This window comes from Anopheles gambiae, chromosome 2 (genome assembly GCF_943734735.2).
Source record: "Anopheles gambiae chromosome 2, idAnoGambNW_F1_1, whole genome shotgun sequence".
NCBI classification, from domain to species: Eukaryota; Metazoa; Arthropoda; class Insecta; order Diptera; family Culicidae; genus Anopheles; species Anopheles gambiae.
Genome location: NC_064601.1, coordinates 16267206 through 16295077, shown reverse-complemented (window position 1 = coordinate 16295077; position 27872 = coordinate 16267206). Strand labels below are relative to the sequence as shown.

The following is a 27872-nucleotide window of genomic DNA, read 5'->3' as shown; positions in this document are numbered from 1 at the left end:
TATTAAATTTATCTATTACTTATGGATTACTGTAACGCTATTGTGGCCTTCGCTTAGAAGTAATAGTAGTAGTAGTAGTAGTAGTAGTGGTAGTATTTCTTTTCTTTTTCTCATTTGCGCTAACTTATAGTAATCCTTTTCCCGTTGTCCTTAATGCGCGGGAGGGAAAGGAATATTTGTTTCGCTGATCTTCTAGATGTTTGTAAAGCCTCTCCCCCCTTCTTAAAAAGAAAACATTATTTCGGAAGCCAGTTTTATATGTTTTTTTCCTCTCCCTCGCAGTCAGTAGTAGTAATATTAGTAGTAGTATTTATCGCTAGGACATTCGCGCTTTCTATATTGACCTCGTGCTCGTGCTTTACTCGATCTCGATTTCAATGGGGAAGGGGAGGGGGGGGGGGTATACGCTTTTAATCAATTAGCACCAGTAGCGTTGTCCAAGGGTAGTAAACCCTTAAACAAAAAGTAAAGCTTAGCAGAACAAACGAAACTTTACTTTTTTCCAATTGGAAAGCACGTGTGACTGCTGCTGCTGTTCGTTTCAAACGCTTGCGATCGTGTTTGCGATGCTTATTTGCAACATCGTGTTCGGGCTTTCATCTCTATCTCTGCATTACTGCCGAGGAAAATGGGGATGATGGTAAAGGTTGCTTTATCTTGCAGTCTGCTTCACCCAGCTCCCGCTTTGAGCTCTACATAGCCATCTAAATGTTGCACTTGTTTTTGTATTGTTTTTTCTTCTAGTTAATTTATTTCCATTTTGTCAATGTCTCGTTTACCTAAGGCAGTGATATTTGCTCCTATCCAGTACTCTATGTTTTTAACTACTATGGTTTTAGTTGCTTCATAGCAGCGCTGGTAGTAGCGACTGTGTTGCTGTTACTGGTGCGCGGCTACTACAACTTTTAAAGTAAAGTTTAGCGACAAACGCACACATCACACACACACACACACATCATGAATGTAACGCGCGCGCGTGTGCGTGTGTGTGTGTGTGTATGGTTAGGCTCTAATGAATTATGAACAATTTCTCCCTTTTCAGCTTTTAATGATCTCTTCTCTCTCGCGCACTAAAGTTGCTTACACTTAACCCTTATCATCCTTCCAAAACGATCGCTTTTCATGCACACCACACTGCTAAGGAACACACACACACACACACTGTCACACAGTAGACAACATTGCGGGGCGCGAAGGGATGGGTACACACACCGTTGTTCGTCCTGTTTCGCTCAACCGTTTTGGAGGAAGCGGGAAGAGCAGAACGTGTTACTAAATTGCAGTAGGGTTATAGCACCCCCCCCCCCCCCCCCCCCCCAAATTCTTTTGCCCCTTTATCTGGGCATTTCGTCAGGAATCTCTCTCTCCCTCTACCGTGCAATGACCGCTTCTAACCGTGTTAGCGAAGAGAGTTGGTGCAAGGGTGCGTATTTCATAGCATCCTTGCGTATATATCCTCTTCCGCCAAGAGCACACAGCATTTGCGCGCCAATTTCTACATGCCTATATGCTGCCTATAGGCCAGGTCCATACACGTACACACACACACACACACACACACACACACACACACATTTTCTAACCACTATTATTAACTTCATGCTATCACAGCCCGTTGCTTTCTAATCTTGCGTCATTGAGCGCGCACGTTGCGTCACTTGCTGCGCGCGCACCAGCTTATCGTCTATAAAAGCAGCTTCTATATTAACATGCTTCTTTCTCCCCCCCCCTCTCTCTCTCTCTCTCTCTCTCTCTCTCTCTTTCTCTCTCTTTTTAGCGTGTTTGCTTCTCACGGCAGCAGCACTACTTGGGAGCTGTGTCCTTTAATAATAATACCTCCGCGCTTGTACACCACACACCACACCGGTACAAGGTTTACTACGGTGGTCACGGATAAACACGGGGGAAACAAAACAGGCGCATTTGAAAGTGATAGGAAACAAGGTTCACAAATTATTTGGGGGGAGCGTTGCTGCGTGTGTGTGTGTGTGTGTAGAGTCGCGCAAAGGTAATAATAATAAGTAATAATGCTACTCGAACGCGCGTTCCCCGTGCGCGTGTATGCTAGTAGCAGGAAGAGAACAAAGGATTCTCGCTGGCAAACGCTGGCGAGAAGCAGCAGCGAGGCCTCTTTTTTGTTGTTTTTTTACGAATTAAAGTAGCTAAGTTCAAAACTTACTTATCCTCCTCTCTAAATGGGTGCTCAAACTTCGGTTAAATTATGCTTTCTCTCTCTATCTCTCTCTCTCTTACTCTCTGTGTTATACGACACTAAAATAGCGCGCAAATAGTGTTAATTTCTTCTTCGTTCGCTCAAGGAATCGCGCGCAGGTACGATCAAAATCGCTTCCATTCTTCGTGACGAGATGGTTGGCTGGGGTTGGCTGGTGAACATTATACTATGGAGCTGTTTGTTGGTGAACATTTCGTGTTACCACTCGTTCGTTCACTGATACACGGGAGATGTGGAGCTCTGTTGAACATGATAAGAAAGGCAACTAAAAGTGCAACTAGAGCACCACCCCACACTACCTTTCCTGCTCCTGCTAGAGAGTTAATATTCAGGTGGGTCTCTGTCTGTCTGTCTGTCTGCCTGTGTGTGTAAAGTTGTGTCTCTCTGTATTGAGATCTATTATAATCTATTGTTTCCTGGTTCGATTGCTATTAAACTGAGATCATTTTCACGGCATTGGTTATGGCAATAGTTGGCACGACGGTGGTGGTGGTGGTGGTAGTAAGTATCATCTATTTCGCACCCCTCAATCACCTCCTTCGCTTTTGCTTCTCTTTGCGGGCGTTCGCGTTGAACTAGAGAGCGGGCTGAGGCATTGTGGGAGGGAGGTTAAGGATTTTTGTTCTTTGTTTTGCTGTCTTGACTGTTGTGTAACATAAAGTATAACTGTTGCGATGGCTGAGGTGGGGGTGTTTGCAGGTGTAGGGAACATTTAAGAAACAATTCTTCTGTACCGGACGGGTCGGTCATCATGCTAGAGGTCGCACAGCCCGATCACCGATCTGGTCGTTCCGTCGACGTAGCGCACATGGGCGTTGCACATCGCGGTTTGGAAGCTTTTTTCCCTCCACTGTGCGGCACTTGAGCCTCCCCCCATCCTTCCGAGGATCTTCACCGGGATCTGCACATGTGGCCTTTTTTGAACATCCCCTCTTTCCCGTTCCTTCGTCCACTCGACTGTTCGATCCGACCGTTGGTGGTGCGGTTCAACCGACGGGACACACACACACACACATACAGAAAATTCAACCTCCGGGCTATTGGAATACGCATAGTAATCGAACATAAATAGGCTTGGTTCCTTATGCTTTTGCTGGCGGATTGTTACGAACGTTACGATGACCCCTTGCTGCTGCTGCTGCTGCTGCTATTCAAACGAAAAAGATTTTTGCTCGTTGCCTTCTTCACTCTATTCACGATTTGCCTTCATCGCGCTTCTTCTCTTCCTCTTTTATCCTCGTCGCGCGCTCTGCATCATTTCCTCACGGCCCCGTGCAATTCCAGCGATTGCACCCGTCACGCCGGAATATACCAACGACGCGGGCGTTTTGACCGGGTATTTCCACCATAACCCATTGTGTACACAGAGAGGGGTGAAGAGGGGGTCTCCAAAGAAGGCGCAGTGTCTGGTGTCCAGGTCCCACACTCACCCTTCCTCACCATTGTTTCGCGCTACTGTGCGCCCGAACTCACCGGGCGCCTTTCACGGGCCGCTTGCTCTCACTGCATCGGGTGAAAGTTGTGCGAATGGTTCATGTAGCTGGGCGTGTTCATGGTGGAAGCCATATCCTGGTAGCTGAACTGCAATGGCGAAAGAAACGGTGCAAATTAAGATCGAGCTTTCCCCCATACAAACCATGCCCCCCTCACTTACTTCGGAAAAGTGTGGTTCCTCCTGGATCGCACCGAGCGGCCCGTTCGAGTCGGACGGTGTCAGCTCCACGCTCTCGCCAGTGAACTCCCGGTCGAAGTAGCGCGTGTCCGTGTCGCTCGTGACCTGCGGCTTGAACGGGGGCGTGATGCGCTTCTGCACCAGATCCGTCCAGTTGATGCTGGCAAAGAACGGGTGCGCCATGATTTCCTTCGCATCGTCCGGGCCGCCCCCGAGCCGCTGCTTCGGATTTTTCACCAGCAGCCCGCTCAGCAGGCTGCGCGCGTTCGGGCTGATGTTGCGCGGGAACTTCACCTCCTCCATCAGGATCAGCGTGAACAGGATGTCGTGGTCGCGGTTGTAGAACGGCAGCCGGCCGCAAATCATCTCGTACATGACGACGCCCGTGCCCCACCAGTCGACCGCGTGGCCGTAATCGTTGTCCTCCAGCACCTCCGGCGCCAGGTACTCGGGCGTACCGCAGAACGTTTTCGTCGTCCGGCCGTACGTGATGTCCTCCTTGCACAGGCCAAAGTCGGCGATCTTGATGTGGCCGTCCTTGTCGAGCAGCAGGTTTTCCAGCTTCAAGTCCCGATAGATGATGCCGTGCGAGTGTAGGTAGCTGGAAGGAGAAATTGTAAACAATCGTATCAGAATTGTTAGCGGGCGCAACAATGTACGGGTGGGGGGGCCCATCTCTTTGCAGGAAGGATGGAAGAAAGCATACGAGACAACGGAAACTCGTGTCTAAAAAACCGGGGCCTTTTGGAATGCGCCAATTGACGTCAATAGTGGGGTTTGCATCGCTCTCTCTCTCTCTCTTTGGCACGGGAAGGACGCCACCAGTCCCCTCACGCTTCTTTGTCCCATCGTCACAGACCACACACACACATTGTCGTCAGACGTCGCCACACAAACAAAACTATTGCGCGGCACAAAACCCATGCGTCGGCGTCTTCTTTTCATGAATGAATCTCGTGTGTACTCTCTTCTGGCGCGCACATTACATGCACACAGAATTGTACACATACACACACACACACACACACGCACACCGCCCACTGACGTAGTTTCAGCGGAAACGACGGTCCATGGTAAGGCATGGACAGTGCCGCACGCGCGGGAACAATAAAGCGACACGTCGGGACGCGTTAAACCAACATGCCGCAACCTCATCACCCCTCAGCCTCAGGTTGTTTTGCGAGCGACGATCGCATCGGGTCGGTCGGAGGTTCGGATCGTGCGGACGGAAATAGTTGAGCCATTGAATCATCCTTCTCCTCCTCCTCCTCCTCCTCTTGCGCTCGGGTGTGTCTCTGCGAGCGCGGATTAACGAACGCGCTCGTATGCACAAGAATGGTGACCACCACTCCCACCACCAGAGAGGAGGACTAGCCGGCGGTGGTTCACTTTCGCAGTTAATTCATCGGTTTGTGGCATTAACCTTGATAATGTCAATTGTGTAACAAATGTTTGTTCAGTTCGGGACAAATCAAACACAATCGTTAAGGGCCGGTTTTTGGCACCGGATTAAAACAAAAATCATCAACCATTTACAGCGTTTTCCAGGAGTTCTCATAGCTGTGGAACACTTTGTTGGTTCCTTCCTACTGGAAATGTACTTAATGTAATGGGAATTGGACTCCATAGCACCCTTGTTTGACAAATCCAATAGGAATTTACAACGAGTCTGCCAAATAGCATGCCATGGAGATTCAATTATCATCATATGAAGTTCACTTCCCATAAGAAAGAAAGTGTCCCACAACAATTTGGGAACCCCTGAAACCCCATTTTCTAAACTCAATTCAATTTCATAAACAGTACGAACGAATCTAAAAGAAAAACAATAAAATTATTATGACGCACGAACCGCCGTCAACATTGCAGCCCGTGCAGCAAAACAATACAAACGCATGACTCAGGAGGGCCCGGGCATCACCCAAGACGATAGTAGTTTGGAGTGGTGGTGGTGGTGGCTGTGTGGCCCCGTTTTGGCTGACTCATTTGTTTTGATGCAAAACATCCAACTCCCATAACCCTTCAACTCTCTCATTCTCCTGTTTTCTCCCTCTCTCTCTCTCTTTCTCCAAACAAACAGGGGAAAAGGAGAGACCTTACAGCAAAACCAAACTGCGTGCAAGAGTGCATGCGACTAACCAAAAGCTAGTTGTCTCTCCCCATTCGACAGATGGTCATCATATTGCAAAGCGAACTGTTTACTTTGCCCTTGAAACTTTGCGCTCTCAACGATAGCAGCAGACGATAAATTTCCGCCAACCATACGCAGGCAACCACAAAACGCAAATACGATCTTGCAACTGCCTCGGCAACATTGTCGATGATGATGAGTATGCGCACCAACCAAAGGGGGGAAAGGATGGATCCTACACACTACGTGCAGCCGCTTCTTAAACGGCTTACGCAGCAGCCCGAACTTTAAACCAACTTTGACACAACACCAGCGGCGTGTGTACGCAATTAAAACCCGAACGTCCTCCCCCCCCCCCCTCCCTCCCGTCACCATTCGCTTAAAACTGCTCTCGAGATCACGTTGTTCTGCTACGCGGGCGTAGACACAACAATCAAATTGTGCTGTGGTCATACATTGTAGTGCTGTTGTGCTCCCGCGCCCGGCGGTTTGCGGCGCCTAGAGCAATATTAACTCCATCGCTCCTCTGTTTTTGTTTCTGTTTCGTACGGCGCACGGGCGGTGTTGTTGCCAATGTTCGTCAAACTTATCCCGGGTTTCCCCGTCTTCCCTGTTTTTTTATCGCGGGAAAATCCCCCTCCCACCAAACGCGATAGTGGTTTGGTGGTTTCGGTGTGCAAGGGGATACGGGGACAAGCAAGAGCAGCCCTTTTTGTTGTTGTTTAGCGCTTGGGCACCCGCAACGATTGTGCAAGCACGTTTGCAATAAGCAGGAGAGAAAAAAAACACACACGTGCACCGTTAGAAAGGTACAAACACAAACAACAAGCCACCCCACGCTCCACAATCCCCCTGCTGTGCGTTGGGGGGTGCTGCTGATAAAACAGAATGAAGAAAAAAACGTGCCACCGATACAACAACACCGGCGCGCCGGACGACTTGGTGACGGGAAGTTGGGCAATGGGCTGTTTTTGTTGTGTTCCCCATCATTCGCCTTATCCGCGAATGAAAGATTGCAAAAATATGCAGTCGCGACACCTATCGTATCCGTCATCGATGTTGATCAAGTTTGTTCGTTCGTTTGTTCGCGTTCTGCAACTCACCACCACATAGTAGTGGGGGAAGGGGCTTTATCAGCGCATTTTTTCTACCAGCTTTGAGTTTGTTGTTCTTGAAATTCCTTCCAGTGCGGGGCATTGCATAACGGCATGCCGGCAGTATCGGAAAACAGCAATAACAACAACGACAGCAAGGCGTCATCTAACACAGCGCAATCACACTGCACTGTGGACATTGTTGTTTGCGACATTATGCTTGTCCGTGGACTGTTGGATAATATTTACTATACTATTCCATAATCAGCGTTTTCCAGGTGCTATCATAGCTGTGGGACACTTTATTGACTCTTTCTTAGGTGTAATGAACGTAATGTAATGAACGTAATGTAAACTCTATAGCACCCTTGTTGGACAAATCTAATAAGAGTCCAATTCCCATCATATCAAGTTCATTTCCCAATAAGAAAGACTCAAAGAAGTGTCCCACAGCTATGAGAACCCCTGGAAAACACTGTAAATCAGAAACTGTAACATGCTCCTCTTAGAGAGTCATTTTCTGCCTGTACATTAAAAGCGCGTCCTTGCACCTTTCGAGGCTTACCCGAGCGCTGAAATAATTTCCGCCGCGTAGAAGCGCGTCCGATCCTCGGGGAATATGCGTTCGCGGCTCAGGTGGAAGAACAGCTCGCCCCCGTTGACGTACTGCATCACGAAGCACAGGCGATCGACCGTTTGGAACGAGTACTTTAGCGACTGCGAAGAATGGAGAAGAGACAGGCGAACAAAAACCATTCCGCGTTAGTGGCTTTTCGTGCAAGGAAGATGTGCGTGTGTGTGTGTGTGTATGCGCAAAACTTACTATCAAAAATGGATGATTGGTCGTCTTGAGCACGCGGCTCTCGGCCATCGTGTGGGCCACCTCGTCCTTCTGTATGATGACGTCCTTTTTCAGTATCTTGATCGCGTACAGCTTCGAGGAGGTTTTCTCCCGGCACAGAATCACCTTGCCGAAGGTGCCTTTGCCGAGCACTTTCAGGAATTCAAAGTTTTCGAGCGTCTAAAATGGGGAAAAAATACGATTCCATTAAAGCATGTCCGGCGGTGGCCTGCTGAAAGTTTCCTCAACCTACCACCTTCCGCTTGCCGCTCACTTTGTCCGTCGCGGTACCGTACACCGGCTTCTCGTTCACCAGCTCGTCCTCCGCGATCGAGCCCATCTCGCAGTCGTCGTCGGCCGCCTGGTTCGGCAGCGTCGCCTGGTACACCTCCTCCTCGTTCAGCTTGTTCGCGACGCTGCGGATCGCCTCCACCCAGTCCTTCCGGTCGTTCTCGTCCTCCACGTGGAACATGCGCTCGATCACGGTCGTCCACTGCAGCCCGCGGATGATGAACGTGAACGGCCGGGGCCGATCGATCGACATGATCTGGCAGTCGCGCACGGTGAACTTGTTCGACGGTTCGGTCGGCACCTGCGGATCCGGCCGTATCTTGTAGCCCTCGAGCGTGCCGTCACTCTTCAGGATGAAGTAGCGCGAGCGCCACGTCTTGATGTGTTCGCCCCGCTTGTACAGCCAGCCCTCCTTCACGATGGTGGAGCAGCCGCCGCTTCCGCTGGACGACGAGCCGGCGACCATCGCACTGTCCGCCGACGATATCGACATCGTGGACGACATGGTCATTGGCGAGGCCAGCGACATGCTGGAGATGAGCGACGAGGTGGACGACTTTATGGATGCGGCGGCGGGCGTGGAGATGGCAATAGCGGGCGCATTCTGTACCGTTTTGGAAGTCATGCTGGTGGCGGGGCAGCGGGATGAGCGTCAACACACCCTTTGTCCTTTTTTGTGTTTTTCTTTCGTAAATTAAGCCGATGTCAGCCGATCCTGGCCGTTACTTTTGCGGGAAATCGTTGAGATGTAATTTTGATTTCCGCTTGCCTTTCCAATCGGATTTTCTTACACCAATCAGATTTTTTTGCCGGTGTCTTCGCACGGTGTTATCTGCAAAAAGAGGATGGAAAGAAAGACAATGAGACACTTGTTAGCACTACACATTCGCGACTCTTTCACGTGCTCCGGGCGTGAGCTCACTCTTCACAATAACGACGGTAACGATCCCAATCAAGAGCACGCTCCAATTGTGTGTGCGTTTCACTATCTCCGTTCGGATGCAAATTCCGTGCGTGTGAGATGGATTCAAATTTCAGCAAAAAACAACAAACGCGCCCCATCAACACACTGTCCAAATGGTCATGCTTATAAAGAAGCGCACACACACACACCGACGGGGTTCGTCGGTACATTGTTGTCGTATCTTTCAATGCCTTTTCTTATCAAAAACAAGTGCGGCCGTTGATAGACGACTGCAACAGAAGGCGACTCTCGCTCCCGCGTCAAACACACACACACTGCCGCACGTCCTATTTCATAACTGGCGCCAAAACCGACCGCCCAACCGCCCCCCCCCCCCCCCCCCCCCCAATGCTGGTGGTTACCGTTGCACTCAGACACTTGCTCCACATGCCCGGCCACATGGGCATTGGGGTGTGGGACAGTGTTTGACAGAAACAAAGCACAATGTCGTCGGTACATCAGGGGGTGTTGTGGGACTGTGTCCGCTAAACCTTTTCTACAGCTTGCAGGACATGTAAATACTGTGTAAAGGAATTATATTGCATCAGCTGGGCCGCAGTGATGGTAGAAGAATGTGACCAATTTTTCTTCACTTTTTTAAGTCCATCGTTTCTTGTCTCTCAAGTACGCAAGTGCTTTTCAGTCACAAGTTTAAACTACACAATGTTCTAACTTATACACACACACACACAGACGCACCCCCCCCCCCCCTGGTCGCGAGTAAGACGCTTAATTCTGTACAAATGACTCATTCGCTCTATTTCAGACTCCATTTTTGCCCAAAACCTGAAACGGTTTGGCAGTTAGAAACCCCAAGCGGGTCGAAATAAAACCACTGCGCAATAGCACAGAGCGGCGTCATTCAGCCCCTTTCCCGCCGCCCTTTCCAACCCTTTGCATCCCCCCCCCCCATTCCCTACATTGCGCACTGGACTGACTGGTGGTTCGTATACATTGTTGCTTCATCATCCCCCAATGAAGCACCCCTCCCCCCACCAAAGATCATGTAGAGGCGTAGAGCATACGTGTGTGTGTGTGCGTTAGGGGTGATCATGATGCTAGGCAGTGGGAGAAGAAAGGGAAGAGGAGGTGTATATGGGGAGGGGTGGCAGTTCAAAAACACCTGTTTTTTAACTATCATTCTCTCTCCGCCGCCGCCTCTGCGCTACAATGTTGCTGCTTGCTGATCGGCACACAGCGGTGCGATAGAGGTAGAGAGAGAGAGAAAGAGAGAGATAGAGCCAAAATTATGGATTAATTTATTTGCAAGCAAAACTGTGATTTTGCTGATTTTCCAAAAATAAGAGGGGTTTAATAGAAAAAAATAACATTAAAGCAAACAAATAAGTCACTAGAGTATGCTTTAATTGATGATTCTTATATTTGGGGGAAGCGGGGCAAAATGGGCATGTGGGGCAAAATTTTTTGACTACAAAGATACTTTCCAATGCTCAAAATGTATTCATTAGAGTGTTCTATGAACACCATGTAGTTTTCATAGCCCTTACATAACAAATAACTAAGAAAAATGCAAAATAAGGTTTAGCAGCGTATTGATGTAATTTTTGCCACTTCGAAAATAAGCTTAAACCAGTGTCACAGGGATGCGTTGAAGTTGTACATGATATATTTTTAAAGATATGATTTTTCTATGTCTGAAGAAAGCAAGGCGATTGAATGCGTATTTTTAATAATATAACAAAAAATACAAAACTGCTTCACTTGGGGCAAAATGGGCAGTTACGCTTGGGGCAAAATGGCCAGATGCTTTTGACATACGGCGCTTGGTGAGGCTATGGTGTTGTATTTGTCGCCTCAAAATGATAACAGACACAGCTTCATAAGATTCGATTTTGTAGATTTAAACGTTTAAAAACTGTTTTAATCTTGACAACATATTTTTGGAAGAATTTTAAGCGCTTTTCTGCCCAGCAAATCAAAAGATAGAACGAAAAATACATTTCACGAAACGTGCGCAAAAGCATAGACCATTACCTAAGCGCAGTTGTTGTGGGCCCAAATTGCCCCAGTGTTTTGACGTTTCACAGTTTGTTTACATATGCCCATTTTGCCCCAGGGCTATGCCCATTTTACCCCGCTTGTCAAAATAGCTTCTCGTTAAACATCAACTTTTATTTTACATTATTTTCATGTTTTTAAGTTGTTTTTATTCTATGTGGCAATTTTAATCCATAGATAAATGGTTGAGGCATACATTAATGAAAGAAAAGTTGTGTTTTGTGGAATATTCAAAGGAATATTCAGCAAACTGCTTAACATGCCCATTTTGCCCCGCTTTCCCCTACTAAAAACTCTCAAAAGGCTTAGCTTTTCGTCAAATTGAAAAAGAAAGTGAATCTAGGTTCCTGCATTTCAGACAATTATTCCACACTTGCACGGTTTACTGCAACTTAGTCATGATGCACAACACAGCACAACATCGAGAAATGACAGTACATCACCGAGACTGATTATATGACATAGACTTTCTTTCCATTCTAGCAATAAGGGGGTGGTCGAACGCAGTTTAAAACGATATTAAATCGTTGGACGCAAATGAACGCAAACAACAACCCCATATACTCCCTCCCTCCCTGCACACCACGAGTACGCGCGTTGTTGGGACAAAAATAAATCTAAAAACAATAAAATTCAAATTAAACCTCGTAAACACAGACCGAGACCCACCAACGGGGTTAGAGAGAGAGAGAGAGAGAGAGAGACCCGGTGAGCAGCGGAGGAATTCTCGGAATCAACCCGAAAAACACAAACACGCCCCCCGTGCCGCGGTGGTGGTTGCTCGTTCCCGCGGTTTTGCGATTTTATCCACTGCTTTTCCGGGAACCATAACATTCCAGACGGCGGCACAGCAGACACACGAGAAGGAACCGAGCAACAACAAAAAAAGCAACACCCTTTTCTGTCCCACGATGATGGTGGTGGTGGGTGATGGTCCCACCGAAAAAGTAGGTCATCGTTTCCTACGCACAAAACCCCTTCCGTCCTCCAGCCACACCTCCCACCACCGTCACGCTGTGTGCTGTGACCCGCGTCTTGTTGTTATGATGCAAGCAGCAATAATAATAATGAAAGCAAAGAAAACAAAAATACAACAGCCGCTTGATTGATTTTTACAGCAGCAGCTGCTGCTTTTCTGGGTGCGAGCAGTTGGGTCTTGCAACAAATAAGGTCAGCAGCAGCAGCAGCACAAGAAATTTTGTATTCAACGCAAACATTTTTATCTTGTTTTTCAAGAACCAATAACATCCGGGTTTGCCATACCCAGAGGCCCCAGGTCAAAAATCCAATAAAGTGATACGTAATGTGTTTACAATCAACTGCGCATTTTCCTTCGAAATGGACAGTGCGACCAGTTCCTGGGAAAGTGTAAACCCCTTCCAAGGGAATCTCATGTGTGATAAGGTCTCACATCCGGCTTCCGGTTGGGACGATCCGGCAATGGGACGACAGAGACAGACACTCCATGCGGCACCGGGGACGGAGAAGCGTGAAATGTAAACAAACCTTGTAACAGCACACACGCAAACAACTACCAAGCACTCTGGTGGTGTGCAGCATGGCGCATGATTGAATTAAGGCGCCACCACCATCCAACACACCATTCCCAAGTCACATGGGGCCACTACACTACACAGCCCAAACACCACAGTAGGACCGGGGTGCGTGTGTGGGGTGGGAAAATTGAGTACCGCTGGAAACTGGGTCACCACCATCGCCGCCCCAGATCACACTCACTTTTTGGCTGTGGCACTTTGTGTGTGTGTGTGTGTGTGTGTGTGTGTGTGTGTGTGTGTGTGTGTGTGTGTGTGTGTGTGTGTGTGTGTGTGTGTGTGTGTGTGTGTATGACTGTCCCATATTTTGGGTCACCACCGCACACACGCACCTTATTTTTCCACCGACGATTCGTGTTCTGTTGTGACCCCCCCCCCCCCCCCCCAGACCGGCGGATGTTCTCCCGTTTTGGTATGGGTGGGGGGCACAGCAGCCACATATCAACAATGATAGTGTGATTTTGAGGGCAAATGAATGGAAAGCACAAGTCAGATTCGTGTCTGGCAGGCGCCTTTGGGGGGGCTTATCAGTAACTGCATTATGTAACCCTTGTGGCGCACAGTAGGAGTCGTTTTGCTATGCCTTTAAACATGCTTTCGGTGCAATTTGTCTCCTAATAACGCAATGTAACATAGCAGACGTAACTTCTTCATCCGGCAGCCTTTGGGGAATATTTACTCAAACATACGTTTCTCGCTTGCACTTTTCGGTCCAGCTGCACAAACGCAACAAACGCACGTTAGAAATCAATACGGTGACCACTCCAACTGGTCGGCCAAGCCCGAACGCAGCCATAGAGAGAGAGGGAGAGAGAGAGGGATCCAGCATGCAACATGCAACTACACTGCATGACTGCACCAGGCATGCAGTGCGCTTTACCCTTTGTCGAGAGAGAGAGAGAGAGAGAGAGAGAGAGAGAGAGAGAGAGAGATAAAAAGATAGAGAAAGAGAAAGAGAACGAGATAAAGAGAGAGGGATAAAGGGAGTGAAAGAGAGAGAGAAAGAGAGTCAGAGAAAGATAGAGATAGAGAGAAGGAGAGAGATAAAAAAGAAAGGTAGAAAGTGAGTGATAAAGAGGGAGCAATAAAGCGAGAGAGAGAGAGAGAGAGAGAGAAAATACAAACAGTCACACACACACACACACACACACACGGCAAAAGATCGTATCCGATTCTCACTCGCCATATATCTCGTTTGCTGCAATCGGGGTGCAGCTATCCTGCTCCCCCCGGTACCAACGAACCGGAAACAAACCCGTGTGTGTGTGTGTGTGTGTGTGTGTGTGTGTGTTTGTGTGTGTAGTGTACGTTCATTCATTGCACGGGACAGAAGCAGCCGCCGTGCACGTAAAATTTGCGTAACGAATTGACTTGGAGCACACGATTCGAGCTGCTGTCTGCTTCCCTCGCCCGACACACACACACACACGCGGGGGCAAAGATGGGAGGAGGAAGTGCATGGATCCGGCCGGCACTGCAAGGCACTCGCCGAGACAAAAAAAAAACCGTTCCGTTGCATCAATCACAAAAGCGTTGAGAAGCGAAGCGGAGGGAAAGAAAAATGGGGAAAAAACAAACACAGCGAAAGACAAGACAAAATTGGCACATAAAAAAAGTCTATTCTGAACATTGTGCACCAGAGACCAGTGGAGAAAAAAGAGCAAAAAGAACAAAAAGAGAAAACGTATAGAGGGGGAGGGGGCGGCAGGGTGTGGGAAAACCGCACTCTCGCGGGGCGCTGGTTGTTTCGTTAGGGTTGTGGGAAGCCACACCCAAAAGTGTCTGGGGCTGCGGGTGGGTTCGTCGCTAAAACCCCGACCTAACCGAACGCGGTTGGCGTCGCGTGAGGCGCATCGGCAGCAAAGACCTTCCCCAACATTCCCGAGAAACACGCACACACACACACACACATTCGCATGGACAACGAATGGTGGGTGTCCGCACCCTTCACCCCGTTCTTCTTTCTTCCACGATTAAACTCTCACTGCCACACGTCCAACTTCATCCCAGTAGCATGAGAGCGGCGAGTAGGAGTGCACACGCATGCATGCCTACCGGGAGCCACGCGTCTCTGCCTTTAGGATGTGCCCGTTGCAAGAATTTGCCACATAGATTTCTTCCATCAACGAAACAAAATCTACCCCAGAGCTTGCGATGCAACTCACCAACCTGCCGGGTTACCCGGGTTACGCTCCGTTTTCCGTCCAACTCGTACAGTGGAGGAGAGGAATTATTGATCCCGTCGAGAACCCATTGCACAATCGCAGAGTTCACAACGAAAAGCTGCTACTGTAGGCAGTCGACAGCGGGTGTTGTGGGGGATAATGTGCAATTCTAGCCTCGTTCCTTCAAGATGCAGCTTCTTCAGCCATGCGCAGCAGCATGCCGCAGCCAGCCAGCACGATGAAGCTGGGTACGTGATAGTCACAAGCGGACGCGCAGCAAGGCAAAGGATTTGAATATTTTAAGACGTAGCAAGGTTTCAGAGACGGGGGGTAGCTTCGTCCAAATGCACAACTAACCTCAATTATGAATGGGATCGTCAGAGGGATGTAAAAGGTTCATCAAAAAGGGAAATGGTTTCCCGCTTCACGGCAAGGCAGAATTCAGTTACAACCAAGAACAACGAATAGGTCAAGAACCACCGGGCGGGAAAAAATATCATGCCAAAGACTAATCATGACCTTCTTTCTTGCAGTCCCAAAAAAACTTGTTTATTTCGGAGCAAGAAGATTTGTATATTTTGAAGAAGAGATGCGTTAAGTTGGCAAAAATCCTGAGTCGACTCCAGTCCGACTAGGATAATTTCGGAACCGACTCTGGAAGGTAGCTCCGCATAGTATTATCTGGAGTCTTTAGAAATCGCTCGGAATCGCCCGGAATCGCCCGGAGTCGTCCGGAGTCGTCCGAAGTCGATCGGAGTCGGAATCGTCCAGAGTCGCTATGGAGTCGTCCGGAGTCGTCCGAAGTCGTCCGGAGTCGTCCGAAGTCGTCCGGAGTCGTCTGGAGTTGTCCGGAGTCGTCCGAAGTCGATCGGAGTCGGAATCGCCTGGAGTCATCCAGAGTCGTCCAGAGTCATCCAGTGTCGTCCGGAGTCGTCCAGAGTCGTCCGGAGTCGTCCGGAGACTGTTGGTTCGGATTTATCGGACCAACAATAGCCGAAGAAGTCGTATTGGAGTCGTCGGTACGCTCCAAAGAGCACATCACTATTTTGGAGTAAAACAGTAAGCTTTTTTGGAACGACTTTGCTGCTCCAGATTAAAGATAGAAGCCAAACAGAAGAAGCTCCCGTTTTGATACATTTGTCAAACATGAAGCCGCAATGTGGTAGCAGGTGGTAGCTACTCAAGTTATTATTTGCTGTTATTCTGACTGAAGAATACATCTTCAAATTCGCGCCTCTCGGGCACTACATGTATGTGGCAATCCTTCAGCCTCATTGCAATCCCTCTCAAGGGCGTCCTTGGATGTGGAACGAGGAGTAGAGGGTTTTAAAAATATCCTGCTACAATTAATTGGAAGCTGCCATTGCTTACTCCACACTACCACACTTACACACACACACACAGCTTGTTAGGGTGCCACACAATTGTAACCAATTAACGGCCAATTGATCAATTGATTAGTGATGTTACTGGAGCGGTAAAGGAAAGAAGAAAAAGAAAGGGAAAGCTTCTTCACGGGATGCTTCATTGGTGGTTTGAAGCAATCGCAGCAGTAGTAGTCGATCCACCCGGGATTTTCCGTGTGAATTGTGCAGAGGTGAAGGAGCAAAGAAGTGACAATAACGTCTGATTGCTTATAATAGAAAAAAACGGGCTAATTACTGAGTGCTAATTGAAACCAAAGGCGTAAAGTGTACGCGTCCTTCGCTTCGTTGCTTATTGCGACTGATCGTTTACGGAGAACTACTTTTTACTTTTCGTTTAACAAATCTTTATATCCCAAACATTATATCCTTCGTTGGGATATTCTGTATTGGCTGACTTACACGGTACACCAACACAAACAGGTAAAACCATCCGTTACTGATAGCAATGAAATCCGCATTGATAACAGAAACCCACGCCCCTTCACGACCCCTCCACTGTACTGTACCGTAACTACGGCGGCACAATCGCTGTGCGAATTAAGTTGATGCGCCATAAACCTGGCATTGGCGTCATTGACACACACACACACACACACACACACAAACGCAAGGGCAGAGAGAGGGAGGGGGCGGGACACCACACGGTGGCGGTTATTCCATGGGCTAAAGTGCGCAGCAATCGGTAAACACAGCCACCAGCAGTCAGCCAGCCAGCCAGAGCACGTGTGTGTCCGTCTCTCTCTCTCTCTCTCTCTCTCTCTCTCTCTCTCTCTCTCTCTCTGTCTCTCGTTGCGCTAAAGGCGTAAGAGCACACGCGAGGGCAGTGCGCGCGAAACAGTGCGCGCAAGGGAAGGCAAAGGAAGAAGGTGTCACGTTTTTATTGCACTGTCAACAAGTCCCGTTCGCGGCGTTACACGCTGCATGCATGCATGCATGCTCCCGCTACATCCTCTCCCCTTCTAGCCGCGCTCGAAATGTCACAATCATCGCTGTCAGTTGAAATTTTGTAAACAACTCCGCAAACAAGCATCAAGAAGGCGCTGGTTTTTTGGTCAACAGTTTAACCGTCGCAATGCAAGTGATGATCCTTCAAGAGGAGAGTCTTGCTGGTCATCATCACAGTCATTGAGAACCAAAACGTAGATTAATTTGAATTTCATTGAAGACATTTTCAGTTAACAATACGTTGCTCATCGCCTAACAACCACTATCAAAAAGGGAACAAAACAAACAACACGCAGTAAACACGAAACCGGATGCGGAAGATCACTTCCGTTCGGCGAGCGTGCTCTTATCAGCGCTGTGTAAGAAGTTCAGCCGAAAATGCAACCCCCAACGATACGCAAAGAAGTAAGAGTAACCCCCCACCCTCACACCCCCTCCTCCTTAGCGAAGAAGTTAGCACGCCATCGGATGAGCGTTGTTTACTACGACTGCAATACTGCTGTTTGTCGTACTCAAATAATACTCGGGACCGGGCCGCATGTGGCCACGCGCCAACAGCTTTCCACCATGCCGCCAACCCCTCCTCTCTCCCTTCGTAGTGGGGACTAACGGATGCATTCTAGTCGGCACCGTCTCTCGATCCTACGTGCATGTGGTGTGGGGAGCCCTAAAAACTTCACCCCCCCCCACCCCCCTCCCCCTCTCTACAACTTTGCCATCTGCGTCATGGAGTTCACATTCGATCCGCAACCGCGTTCGCACCTTATCACACTTACGCTAAGCGCCCCCCACCCCTCCCACTTCCCTTTGCCGCCACACCAATCAGTCGCTGACGGCACAAACATCTCGCGAATCAAAACACGGTACCCCCGGTCTCCATCCCACTCATCTCCCCCCTTACCCCACAGCTACAGCATTGGGACAGGTGGTGGTGGCGCCAGGTCACAGATTAATAGCGTAAGTGCGCGTGCGTGTATGTGTTGCGCGTGTTTATGCGCAACAGGAGAACGCAAAGTGCGCAACGAGGTGTGTGTGTGTGTGGCCCGGTAAACTCGCCCGTGTTGCCATTTGATACACCACTTCGCTTGGTGCAGGGGTGGCGGCACATTACATGAGCGGGTGTGCAGGAGGGAAGGCAGGGGCTGTCTGGCCGGCGTGTCATAAACGGGGGCGATTAAAATGCACCATCAAAATTCGCCCGAATCGATTGCAGTTGAAGAAAACAATGTAAAAAGCAGTTTGTTGTTTTGTGTGTGTGTGTGCTCTCTTTTCTTCATGACCCCTTCCCCTCCCCTGTTGTTGTTGTTGCAATCGCTGAAACAATTGTGGCGCCACGATTGCGGGCAGCACCTGTTCTCGCGTAATCGATTCGAGCTACGTTCTATTTGTATACTTCGGTAGACGAACAGTTAGTTAGGTAGAACAAAGGTACAATGAAGGTTTCTGTTCTGTTCCGCCATCTTTCCTAAACTTCAATCAACGAAGCTGGAGTTCTCAGTAGTGGACATCAATGAATCTTTAAAACTGGCGAAGAGGATATTCATCACTCTATACATTCTATACTTAATTGCTTAATCATTCGCAAAAGCTTGAACAATGGATGAACCACGAGCTTGCTGAGCTGTGCGGCGAACCGAGCATCCTGGCGGTGGCGAAGGCTGGCAGCAGGATACGCTGGCTCGGGCATGTCATGAGGATGCCGGACTCATGCCCCACCAAGCAGGTGTTCGACAGCGATCCCCAGTTCGGCATAAGACGCAGGGAATGCACAGCGAACTCAATGTCTACTAGAGTGTTGGATTTTATGAATCTTTCGATGAGATTCATTCATATGAATCTTCAGTGTTGAGTGATTCGAATCTCGAATCGACTCTTTAAAGATTCATGAACATCCTAGGATGCATGAATCTTCAAATATTCATGAATCTATAACATTCTATAACATTCTATTAAAATCTAACCATCTCCAGGGATTCATGAATCTATCAAAATATTGAATTTACGCGATCCCGCTTAATAACATGCCTGTTGTGAGTTCAAGCCTCTATCAAACTATCAGGCTGCGTTGTACTTGCCAAGAAGTCTCGAAAGCCTAAAGAGGCTGGTATGATCACGTAGGTTGTTACTCCAAAAAGAAGAATAATGAAAAGCCCGAACTCTATGAATCTTGGAGATTTATGAATCTCTTGATATCCATAAAACCCCAGAGATTCGTTAATCTTTAAGGATATATTAATCTTTCGAAATTCATAAGTCTTTCCAGATTTAGGAATCTTTGGAGATACACAAATCTTTGGAGATTCATGAATCTTTGCAATCGAGATTCAGAATCATAGAATCTTTTCGAAGATTCTGAATCTGAATCAGATTTACCCAACACTAGTGTCTACATGGATGGGAGGCTGCAGCCAGGGACCGAGCTACCTGGAGAATGATTATTGTCCGAGCCATATCATGTCCGAGCTCTATCATGAGCAGGTCAACAAGACACAGAGAGAGAGAGTTGAACAAACGAGGAATTTACAAAGATTTGTAAAATTCAAATGCCAACACCATAAACATTATGATATTGGATAACTTTCACGAGGAAAAACCAAAAACGCATACTTGGAAAGACTGGTTTGCTGCAACATTTAGCGTGTTCTCCTCTCTCTTACATGGCCACTTAGCAAGGCTTCAACCAAAAACCAGCTCCACCAGAGGATCATCCAGCGGGAGTGCAGCAACATACTTCCATACATTTGCACACCGCGGTAACACTTTCCACACCCGGCAACAACAACAACAACAGGTAGCGAGGGAAAAGCTGTGTGTACAAAATAGTCATGCGGTTACAATTTGTTTTTAAGAATTATTACGAAATTCTTGTTGCTGTTTGGTCAAGTGTAGGCGAGGAAGCGCGTGCGTGAGCGCGCGTGCTCTTGCCCGAATGCCCTCGCGTCCACCCTCGCCAATTTCGTCCCCCCCAGTCCTCCCCCTCACAACGAAGGTTCATTCAACCGGTGCAAAATAAATAGTGCTGGGGATGCGATAAATAAACTCCGTCCGTACTATACACACAGGCACACACACACAGACGGCCAAGAAGCACAGGGGTTTTGTCGTCGGTTCGGCGTGTTGGTGGTGTTGGTTCTCGAGGCGCGATCTCGGGCACTATTTTTAGGCCACTCTTACCGCCGGCCGCCAGCCCCTATAACCCTGTGTGCATTTGGGGAGACATGTAACGGCCATCCCGCATTGTGTTTCTCACCCTTCCCTGTTGCTTAACATCTACTGCCGGATGCTGTGTCTGCTGGCTGCTCCTCTTCACTGCTTCTTCAAGATTCTTCCAGCGGATGCTCGGCGAGGCAACATCTTCATCGGCGCAAAAGCTCGACTGCATATGAAAACACGTTGAACCATTTCATTTCGCGTATCGAGCTATTCCCCCTTCCAGGGGGACCCCTCTTCTCGTCAACATCCAGGCAGACTGTGAGCTGTGCTGGGTGTTGCAGTGGTCACACAACACCGCACCGGAAGGCGTTGAGGAAGAAGAGGACCCTCGTCCTGCCCGCCACAGACAGACGCTGTGTGTGTGTGTGTGCAACTGCTGGTGCTGCTGCTGTCGAGGCAGAACCAAAATTAGAACCGTGTCCTATTGCGGCGCAACGCCAAACATTCGCAGACGATGTATTCATAGACGACGAGATGCCGGCGACATGGTGGCCGTGTCATGCTCCCCTTTTTTTTTTTTTTGGTCGTGTTCGACTCACCTCCCCCCCCCTCCCCCCCTGACTGCGACGGACATTCCAACTGATTTTTGTCACCTCCTTTCGCAATGGCAGCGGCGGCGGCGGTTGGGGTTTGTTGTTTTCGCGATCGCGATACACCCGTCGAGAAGGTTTTGTACTTAGTATGCCGGCCCCGCGTGTTAACCCCAGCCACCACACCCCACGGGGTGGAAAAGGGAAGGAAAGGAGGTTAGAAGGGAGGGGTTTTGTTTTTCACTTTGTACCCGAGGAGTCTGGCCTCTGGCGTGCACAGTTTGTTTTCGGTGGCATCAGTTACCTTCCAATCGAACACACACGCAAATGCAAGCAAAACACGCCTCGATCGAGCACTTTTTGTCTGAGAATGGTTGCGGCACACTTTCTCGAGACTTTGCAGCTTAATTAGAAGGCACGCAGAAATGGTTTAACATCGTATAAGCGGGCAAATGTATTAAAAGGACAGCTGACATGATATTTGGAATATTCCTCCGTGGAGGTACGATTGTTTGTGAAATTTTGGGACTGATTTCAGTAAGCGTTAGATTTGAGTTTGAGAATTGAACACTTCCACAAAATCAAGAGTTCCTAACATATGAGTTCCAAGCGGATTTTTTGCCAACAATTGAAAGGGTTTCATTAATCGTAATTATTTGCATGGCAGAAATCCTTTCCACCTTCGATTTAAAGTTCCCTTCCCTCACTTAGTGATCGTTGTTGAAAGTTGAAATATTAGTTTAAAAAAAGCATTGAAAATATCTAGTACAATTAAACATATATTCCATCACTTCAAATTAAACATTAAAGTATTCTCTCTTGGGCACCTTTGTGCTGTATTTATAATCCAATCGGAAAATTAATTTACTAAACCACCTCCTAAACGGAACGGAACGTTTATGGTGTGCACGCAATCCCCCCCCCCCCCCCCCCCCGCCATTCCCGTACCCAGCTGCTGCGCCGGGACACACAACAAAATCTTGGGGATTATTTTAGATAGCGGCGTGCGAGCCTGAGGTTGTTGTTGTTGCTGCTTCTACCCATCTTTGCCTTCCTGCACAAATTAAATTCTAGGAAAAGCAAACGGTTTCTGTGTAAATCTAGCAGCGCTTGGGCGGTGAGAGTAGGCAACCATCTGCTCCCTCCCAATACCCGGCATCTTCCCTGATGGTTCGGGTGTTCGAGATTACTAAAGCCAAAACGCACCTTTCAAAAAAGGATTTATGAACGATTTCGTCCATCACCGCACTGTAATTGTAATAGTTGCTGCTGTCTGCCTTCAAAGCCCTCATCACCACGCTGTCACCCTGCCCACCAACAACACCGACACCCAAACACACACACGCACGCACCAAACGGGGGGAATGAATCGTGCAAATGTGTATCACGCCTTACGATCATGATCGTGAACCATCCACAACATTGCCCTGTTTGTGTGTGTGTATATGGGGGGGACATTTAGTGGTAATGTCTTGCTTAGAAGCGCATTTGTTTACGCAGAGTGTTAAAATAGTAGCGACGAAAAAACGAAAATCCGAACGAGGCCACGACGCCGCCGCGCAGAAACGGTTGACAACCGCCGCGGTGACCCCCAATGGCAGACGACGGTGGCGCGACGACTGCTGGCACGCAGGTCTGATCTTTGGTACGCGGGAGAGGGGTGAGAGCGGGGGGAAGGGGATTCCTCCGCCCGGAAAGTCCCAGACAGTGACTGTGTGAGCGTGCAAAACACGCACCAAAAGGGCTGTGCAGTGTGCTTTCTTTAAGACCGGTTTTGGGTGTTTTCCTCCCATTCGACTGAACAGCAGCTTTCGAGTGTAAATTGTGTTTTTACTTGCGTGCAGCTAGTTATTCCACATCACTGTGATATTGTATTTCCATCATAATAATGTTTAATCTCTTCAACATGATTTTCAACACTTCAACGGTCTATAACTATCGTGTTTTCAGCGGGGGTTTGAAGCCGTATCTCATCAAGATGTGTACAACATTTACAAGATTAATATAACATGCATTTTGATGCACTTTTTTGCGTCACCGGACTCAAAACCCCTGTGAAAAAACGATATCAATAGACGGTTGAAAATCATACTGAAGAAGTTAAAAATAAAATGTTTGAAATTAGATAGCAAATTGATGTGGCTTGACATCGTGCACGCAGTAATTAAAAAAAAAACAATTTTTACTTACGAAAGTGACTTGAAAACCCCTGTAAAATACTAAAATGTCCAACAATACTAGGCCGGAGCCGCTCGGACCATTCGAGCTTTGAATAGTGTATTAGAGAGCGGCGGTCGTGTGCAAATGTTGTCCCATTTTTTGTACAAGCTTTTTTTCTGGTTTTTGCTCGTGTGTAGACACCGACAAGCAGATTCCACGGGGCCTCCCTGGTCAGAAGGGAAAAACCCCCAAACTGTAAGGATTTTTAGCATTGACGCGCACATCGGAATGGGGGGGGGGGCAAGACCAAGGCGAAGGCGATGGTGGATGAAGGCGCTGCTGCCCCAAATTCACGGAACATCATGTTCACGCTCTTGACCTCGTTTGCGATACGACGATTTTGACAGCCAGACACAACCATTAACCCACCACCAGCACCACCACCACCATCGAAGCAATCCATATCCCCCCGATCTGTCAACACGCGTGGAGTCGTGAACCTGACAGAAGGAAAAGGAAAAACAAGAGTTGCGTGTCCTTTCACAATCGTTCGCTTGTACGGCGCGCACCGGTGTGTGCGTCAGTGTGTTGGGGCTAAAGGAGGGGCGCGGTGGCGGCGAGGAGGATCCTGCGCAAAAGGATGTCGCGTAATACAAGGGGTGGGGGAAAGCGACGGCAGCCCTTCGTTTTTGACATTTCTCGTACTTTCCGATTGCGTCAGATTGTTTCACACCAAAACGCGCTACGTTCGCGGCGCGAGTTTGTTTGTGTGTGTAAGTGTGTGTGTCTGTGGAGCAGTTTTGCTCATTACGCACCGCACCGCCTGTTGTCTTCAGTCCCTCGGCCTGTTCTCCAAGGATGATTAGAGCAAACACAGTTGAGAGACCAACATCTCATCGAACCGGAGAAAAAAAAACTTAAAATCTGTCCCCGCTTCTCGCACCGCCCCTTCTGCCGTGTCCGACAGCAACCGTCATCCCCCCTCCCCCACCCACAGGGCTGGCAAATAAAACCCCTTTCTCTATTTACCTTTCAGTCGCAGCAATATCGTCGAGTCACTTCCGCACTTTTCGGCTGCAAACACACGGACACACACTACTACTCCCCGCCGTCCGACAGTACACGCACACAAAACGTGTTGTGGTCTGTCTCTCTGTGCAGTGTGGCTAGACCGGGCTTAGCTGGCTGGAACCGCTTGGAGCAGGAAAACACACACACACACACAAACACAGACGAAGCCAACGCAAAACAAAAAAAAAACACCGATATGCCTCTCTGTGCTCCGGATTGTTCCGGTACCCTGTAGAAACGGATCACTGCTGCTCGGTGCTGCTGCTGATGAAGTGATGAAATTTTCACACAAATTTCACTGCTTATCACACACAAACGCACGATCTTTTAATATTTTTTTTTAAATTCCTCTGCAAGTGCCTTGATATTGTGCATCAAACACGCAGGCACAAACACACACACACACACACACGCGCACGTAACACTAAACCTGACAGTGTGGCACCGTCGCCACAGGGAAGGGCGTAATTCTTCTTTCCTTCTGTTTAACTCTTCTGGAATCACACACACACTTACAATCACTTTTCGTTCTGTTTTTCGGTGAAGGAAATTTGTCTTGTTCACTTTTTCAGCTCCCAAAAAACACTGCAAAAGAATGGGGGAAGAAGAGAACAGATTAATACCGCATGGGTACCGCATCATCGTGTGTAACGGGTGACCAGACAACCACTCCCCAAAAATCCGAAGTGGCCGTCAATTGAAGAGAAGATAACAATTCGTAGCTGGAAAATGCACAAACAAAACACTGTTCCACCGACGCGACGGATACTCTAGGAACGAGGAAGGAGGTCAACTATTAGCCAAAATCGGTTTGGCCATCTTGGCCATGCCTCTTTGACAGCAGAAAGCCCTGCAAAATGCATCAAACATCAAACAGGACACATTTCCTGTAAAACTCATGAACCAAATAACAACATTCTTGCGATGATTCATTGTTATAATAACATTGAGAATTAGAATCGAAAACTGCCTGTAACGAACTTTTGACTACTAGTCATATCGTGCTACATTACGGGGACCTCGTTGCTGAGGGGATGGAGAAAAAAAAAATACAGGGTTTCCGAGTCAATTTAGCATGTCGACAACATCTTTCATTGCTTGCGAGAGATGGTGTTCATCAGCTGTCAAATGCTGTAATTGCATCACAATAATTTGTTCCGTTCTTCCACATGATTTTCAACACTCCTCAAAATGAATGGAGCTTGACAGTTCTTGGCCAAGCCAATCAATCCCCATGGCCTGCAACCGACAAACGGGAAAGTTTACTGGCAGGCCCTGGTGCCTTCCATTGGGCTAATCATGTAAAGTTGATCGGGTCGTCGTGGTAGTAAGCGAAGACGTTATTCTTTACAACCTTATCCCGATCGCGGACCACTTGGCTTTGAAAATGTATTAGTTCAAAGTTTTAATCTAAAATACGTTTAAAGCTTATACAAGGTGTGTCTCTTGAACAGTTAATCTTGATTGTTGATTAATCTTGATGTTTAAAGTGGACCGCAAACCACAGGTTGGAGAGCACTGCTTTACACCTTTTTTTGTTGCTTTTTGCACGTTCGCACGTTCGCTCCCACTATCGCCACCAGGTTCACGCATTTATTTCGTCGTTCTTGATTTTTACATTTTCTCCACTTCTTTCCAGACACGACGACCCCGGCGCGGCACCCTGCTCTTCCGCCATACACTCACACACACATACACATAGAGACCTTCTTGCGCTAGACAGAGCGTGTGAATGAGGTCCGCGTCTCGCCTGGTGAACACGCACGCACACTGCCGCACAGACACACCGCGCCAGACACATTCCGCTACAAGCACACACACACAAGCGCACGCAAGAGGGCTACGATCCGGAGCAGGAACCTCTCGCCGTACGTGCGCTGCCTGTCTACCGACTACTGTCCATACCGATCGGCTACCACGCTTCTCACTACGCGTCCGTGGCGCACTGACCGCACACAAACACACCTAAATAGAACTTTTACACTTTTTATAAAGCACTCTAGCCAACGGCTACATGAAATCTAGATAAACATTTTTAATAAAAACAAACTGATAGCAAATAGGTTTAACGAGACTTCCACGGGATAAGGCAATTGGAAGCCACACAATGAAGAATGCTCGATTGTAAGATTAAATTTCATACTAGATTTAAAGAAGCGAAGGAGGCCAATAAGCTCAAAGTCTCTGCATATAAAATGTACAGCGGAAAACGCGTTTTTTGGATGAAGCTGAGGGACAGACGGTTTCACGCACACAGACGCACAGGAATTGCCACACCACCGGGGTCACGGCGAATGTCGGTCTGTACGTCGCTACACAACGTCGGATAAAACTATTTGGATGGCTCTATTTGGTGTGGATTAATCGGGGCAAAAGGAATGAAAAACACAAACGAGGAAAGCCCACCAATGCCTACTCGATTTGGGCTTTTGTTGTTGTTGTTGTTGCTGGCTCGTGCTGGTGGCATTATGTTATGGGTATGTTATAAGTATGTTTGCGTGCGTATCGATTTCTCGTTGCGTACACGTTCCACTTTGCACTTTGCGTATTGGGGGAAGAAGCAAAATTTGGAACACACTGAGGCCCTGTTAATTGCGGGATAGGTTTTTTTTTTGTAGTTTAAACAAAAAAGAAAAACTAACCAAATTTTATCTCGTCTTTTTCAAAAGCACAAAACAATTCCCTTCCTCCGAATCGGCATACATTGACGGTATCGCGCAGAGCACACACACACACACGCACACAGAGCGACCCAACACCAGGTACGAGCACGAAAACCATTTCACCAGAAAAACCATCCCAAACCAACCGTCGGGCTGAATATTACGCTTCAGCCAACTAAACTGCGCACGAAGACACGGGGACCCATCGAAATTCCGAAACGTAGAATTTCACGCCCAAGGACACACACGCGGATCGGGCATATGGGCATGGCATCGGTGTGGAAGAACCAACTACTAACGAAGAAGAAAAAAAGCAGCAGCAGCACCTAAAATTGATGGGACACACCCGGGGATGGCATGGGATTTTATGAATGGCAACGGACGATACATTACCTGGCAGGTCGATGTGCATTGAAAGCGCAATGCTACTTGTCCGCTGCGGATGCTGCGGATGATGGTGCTTTCCTGTCGCGCCTAGCGAAACGGGTCGACAATGCGGGTACAAGGTGCATCGATGTCTGGCGTACTATGCCAACGATTCAGCGTATACGTTCAACTGTACACAGAACGGCAGAACCTGAGTACCAGGGGCGAAAAAGTCTCGTTTTTCCCCTACACGCCTTTCGCTGTGGTGGTGTGGTGGTGGTAGTGTGATGGTGGCTGTCAAACGACCCGCCAGCGGCAAACAGAAAGCGGTGCGGTGGGGTTGTGCTGGTATAAAATAAGTGCGCCTGCGTTATGGCAGTTCAAAAGTGCAATAACAACGGTTGGGACTAGCAAATGTGTAGCGGAACGGCGATGAAGTGCGCTAGTTTGGTGAGGAAAATGGTTAAAAATAGTTTTATTATTTCATTGCGAATGATGTTGCAAATGTGACACTTTAATTTAATAATTTTCATT

The 27872-nt window shown here is 48.2% G+C and overlaps 1 protein-coding gene across 5 annotated transcripts; it reads right to left on the bottom strand.

Moving 5' to 3' along the window:
* Positions 1-78: 78 nt before the first annotated feature.
* Positions 79-27581, bottom strand: LOC1269396 (RAC serine/threonine-protein kinase). 5 transcript variants are annotated; one of them, XM_308030.6, is made up of 7 exons: positions 27366-27581; positions 24268-24894; positions 8225-9094; positions 7954-8151; positions 7696-7847; positions 3888-4506; positions 79-3814 (listed from the first exon to the last, which is right to left on the bottom strand). In XM_308030.6, exons 3-7 carry the CDS (start codon positions 8885-8887, stop codon positions 3734-3736), a joined length of 1713 nt encoding a protein of 570 aa, XP_308030.6. In that variant the 5' UTR covers positions 8888-9094; positions 24268-24894; positions 27366-27581; the 3' UTR covers positions 79-3733. The 5 variants fall into 5 exon arrangements, with proteins under 5 accessions (XP_308030.6, XP_061496577.1, XP_061496579.1 ...); XM_061640593.1 differs by lacking the exon at positions 27366-27581 and adding an exon at positions 27119-27304; XM_061640595.1 differs by lacking the exon at positions 27366-27581 and adding an exon at positions 26952-27144.
* Between the last annotated feature and the right edge of the window lie 291 nt (positions 27582-27872).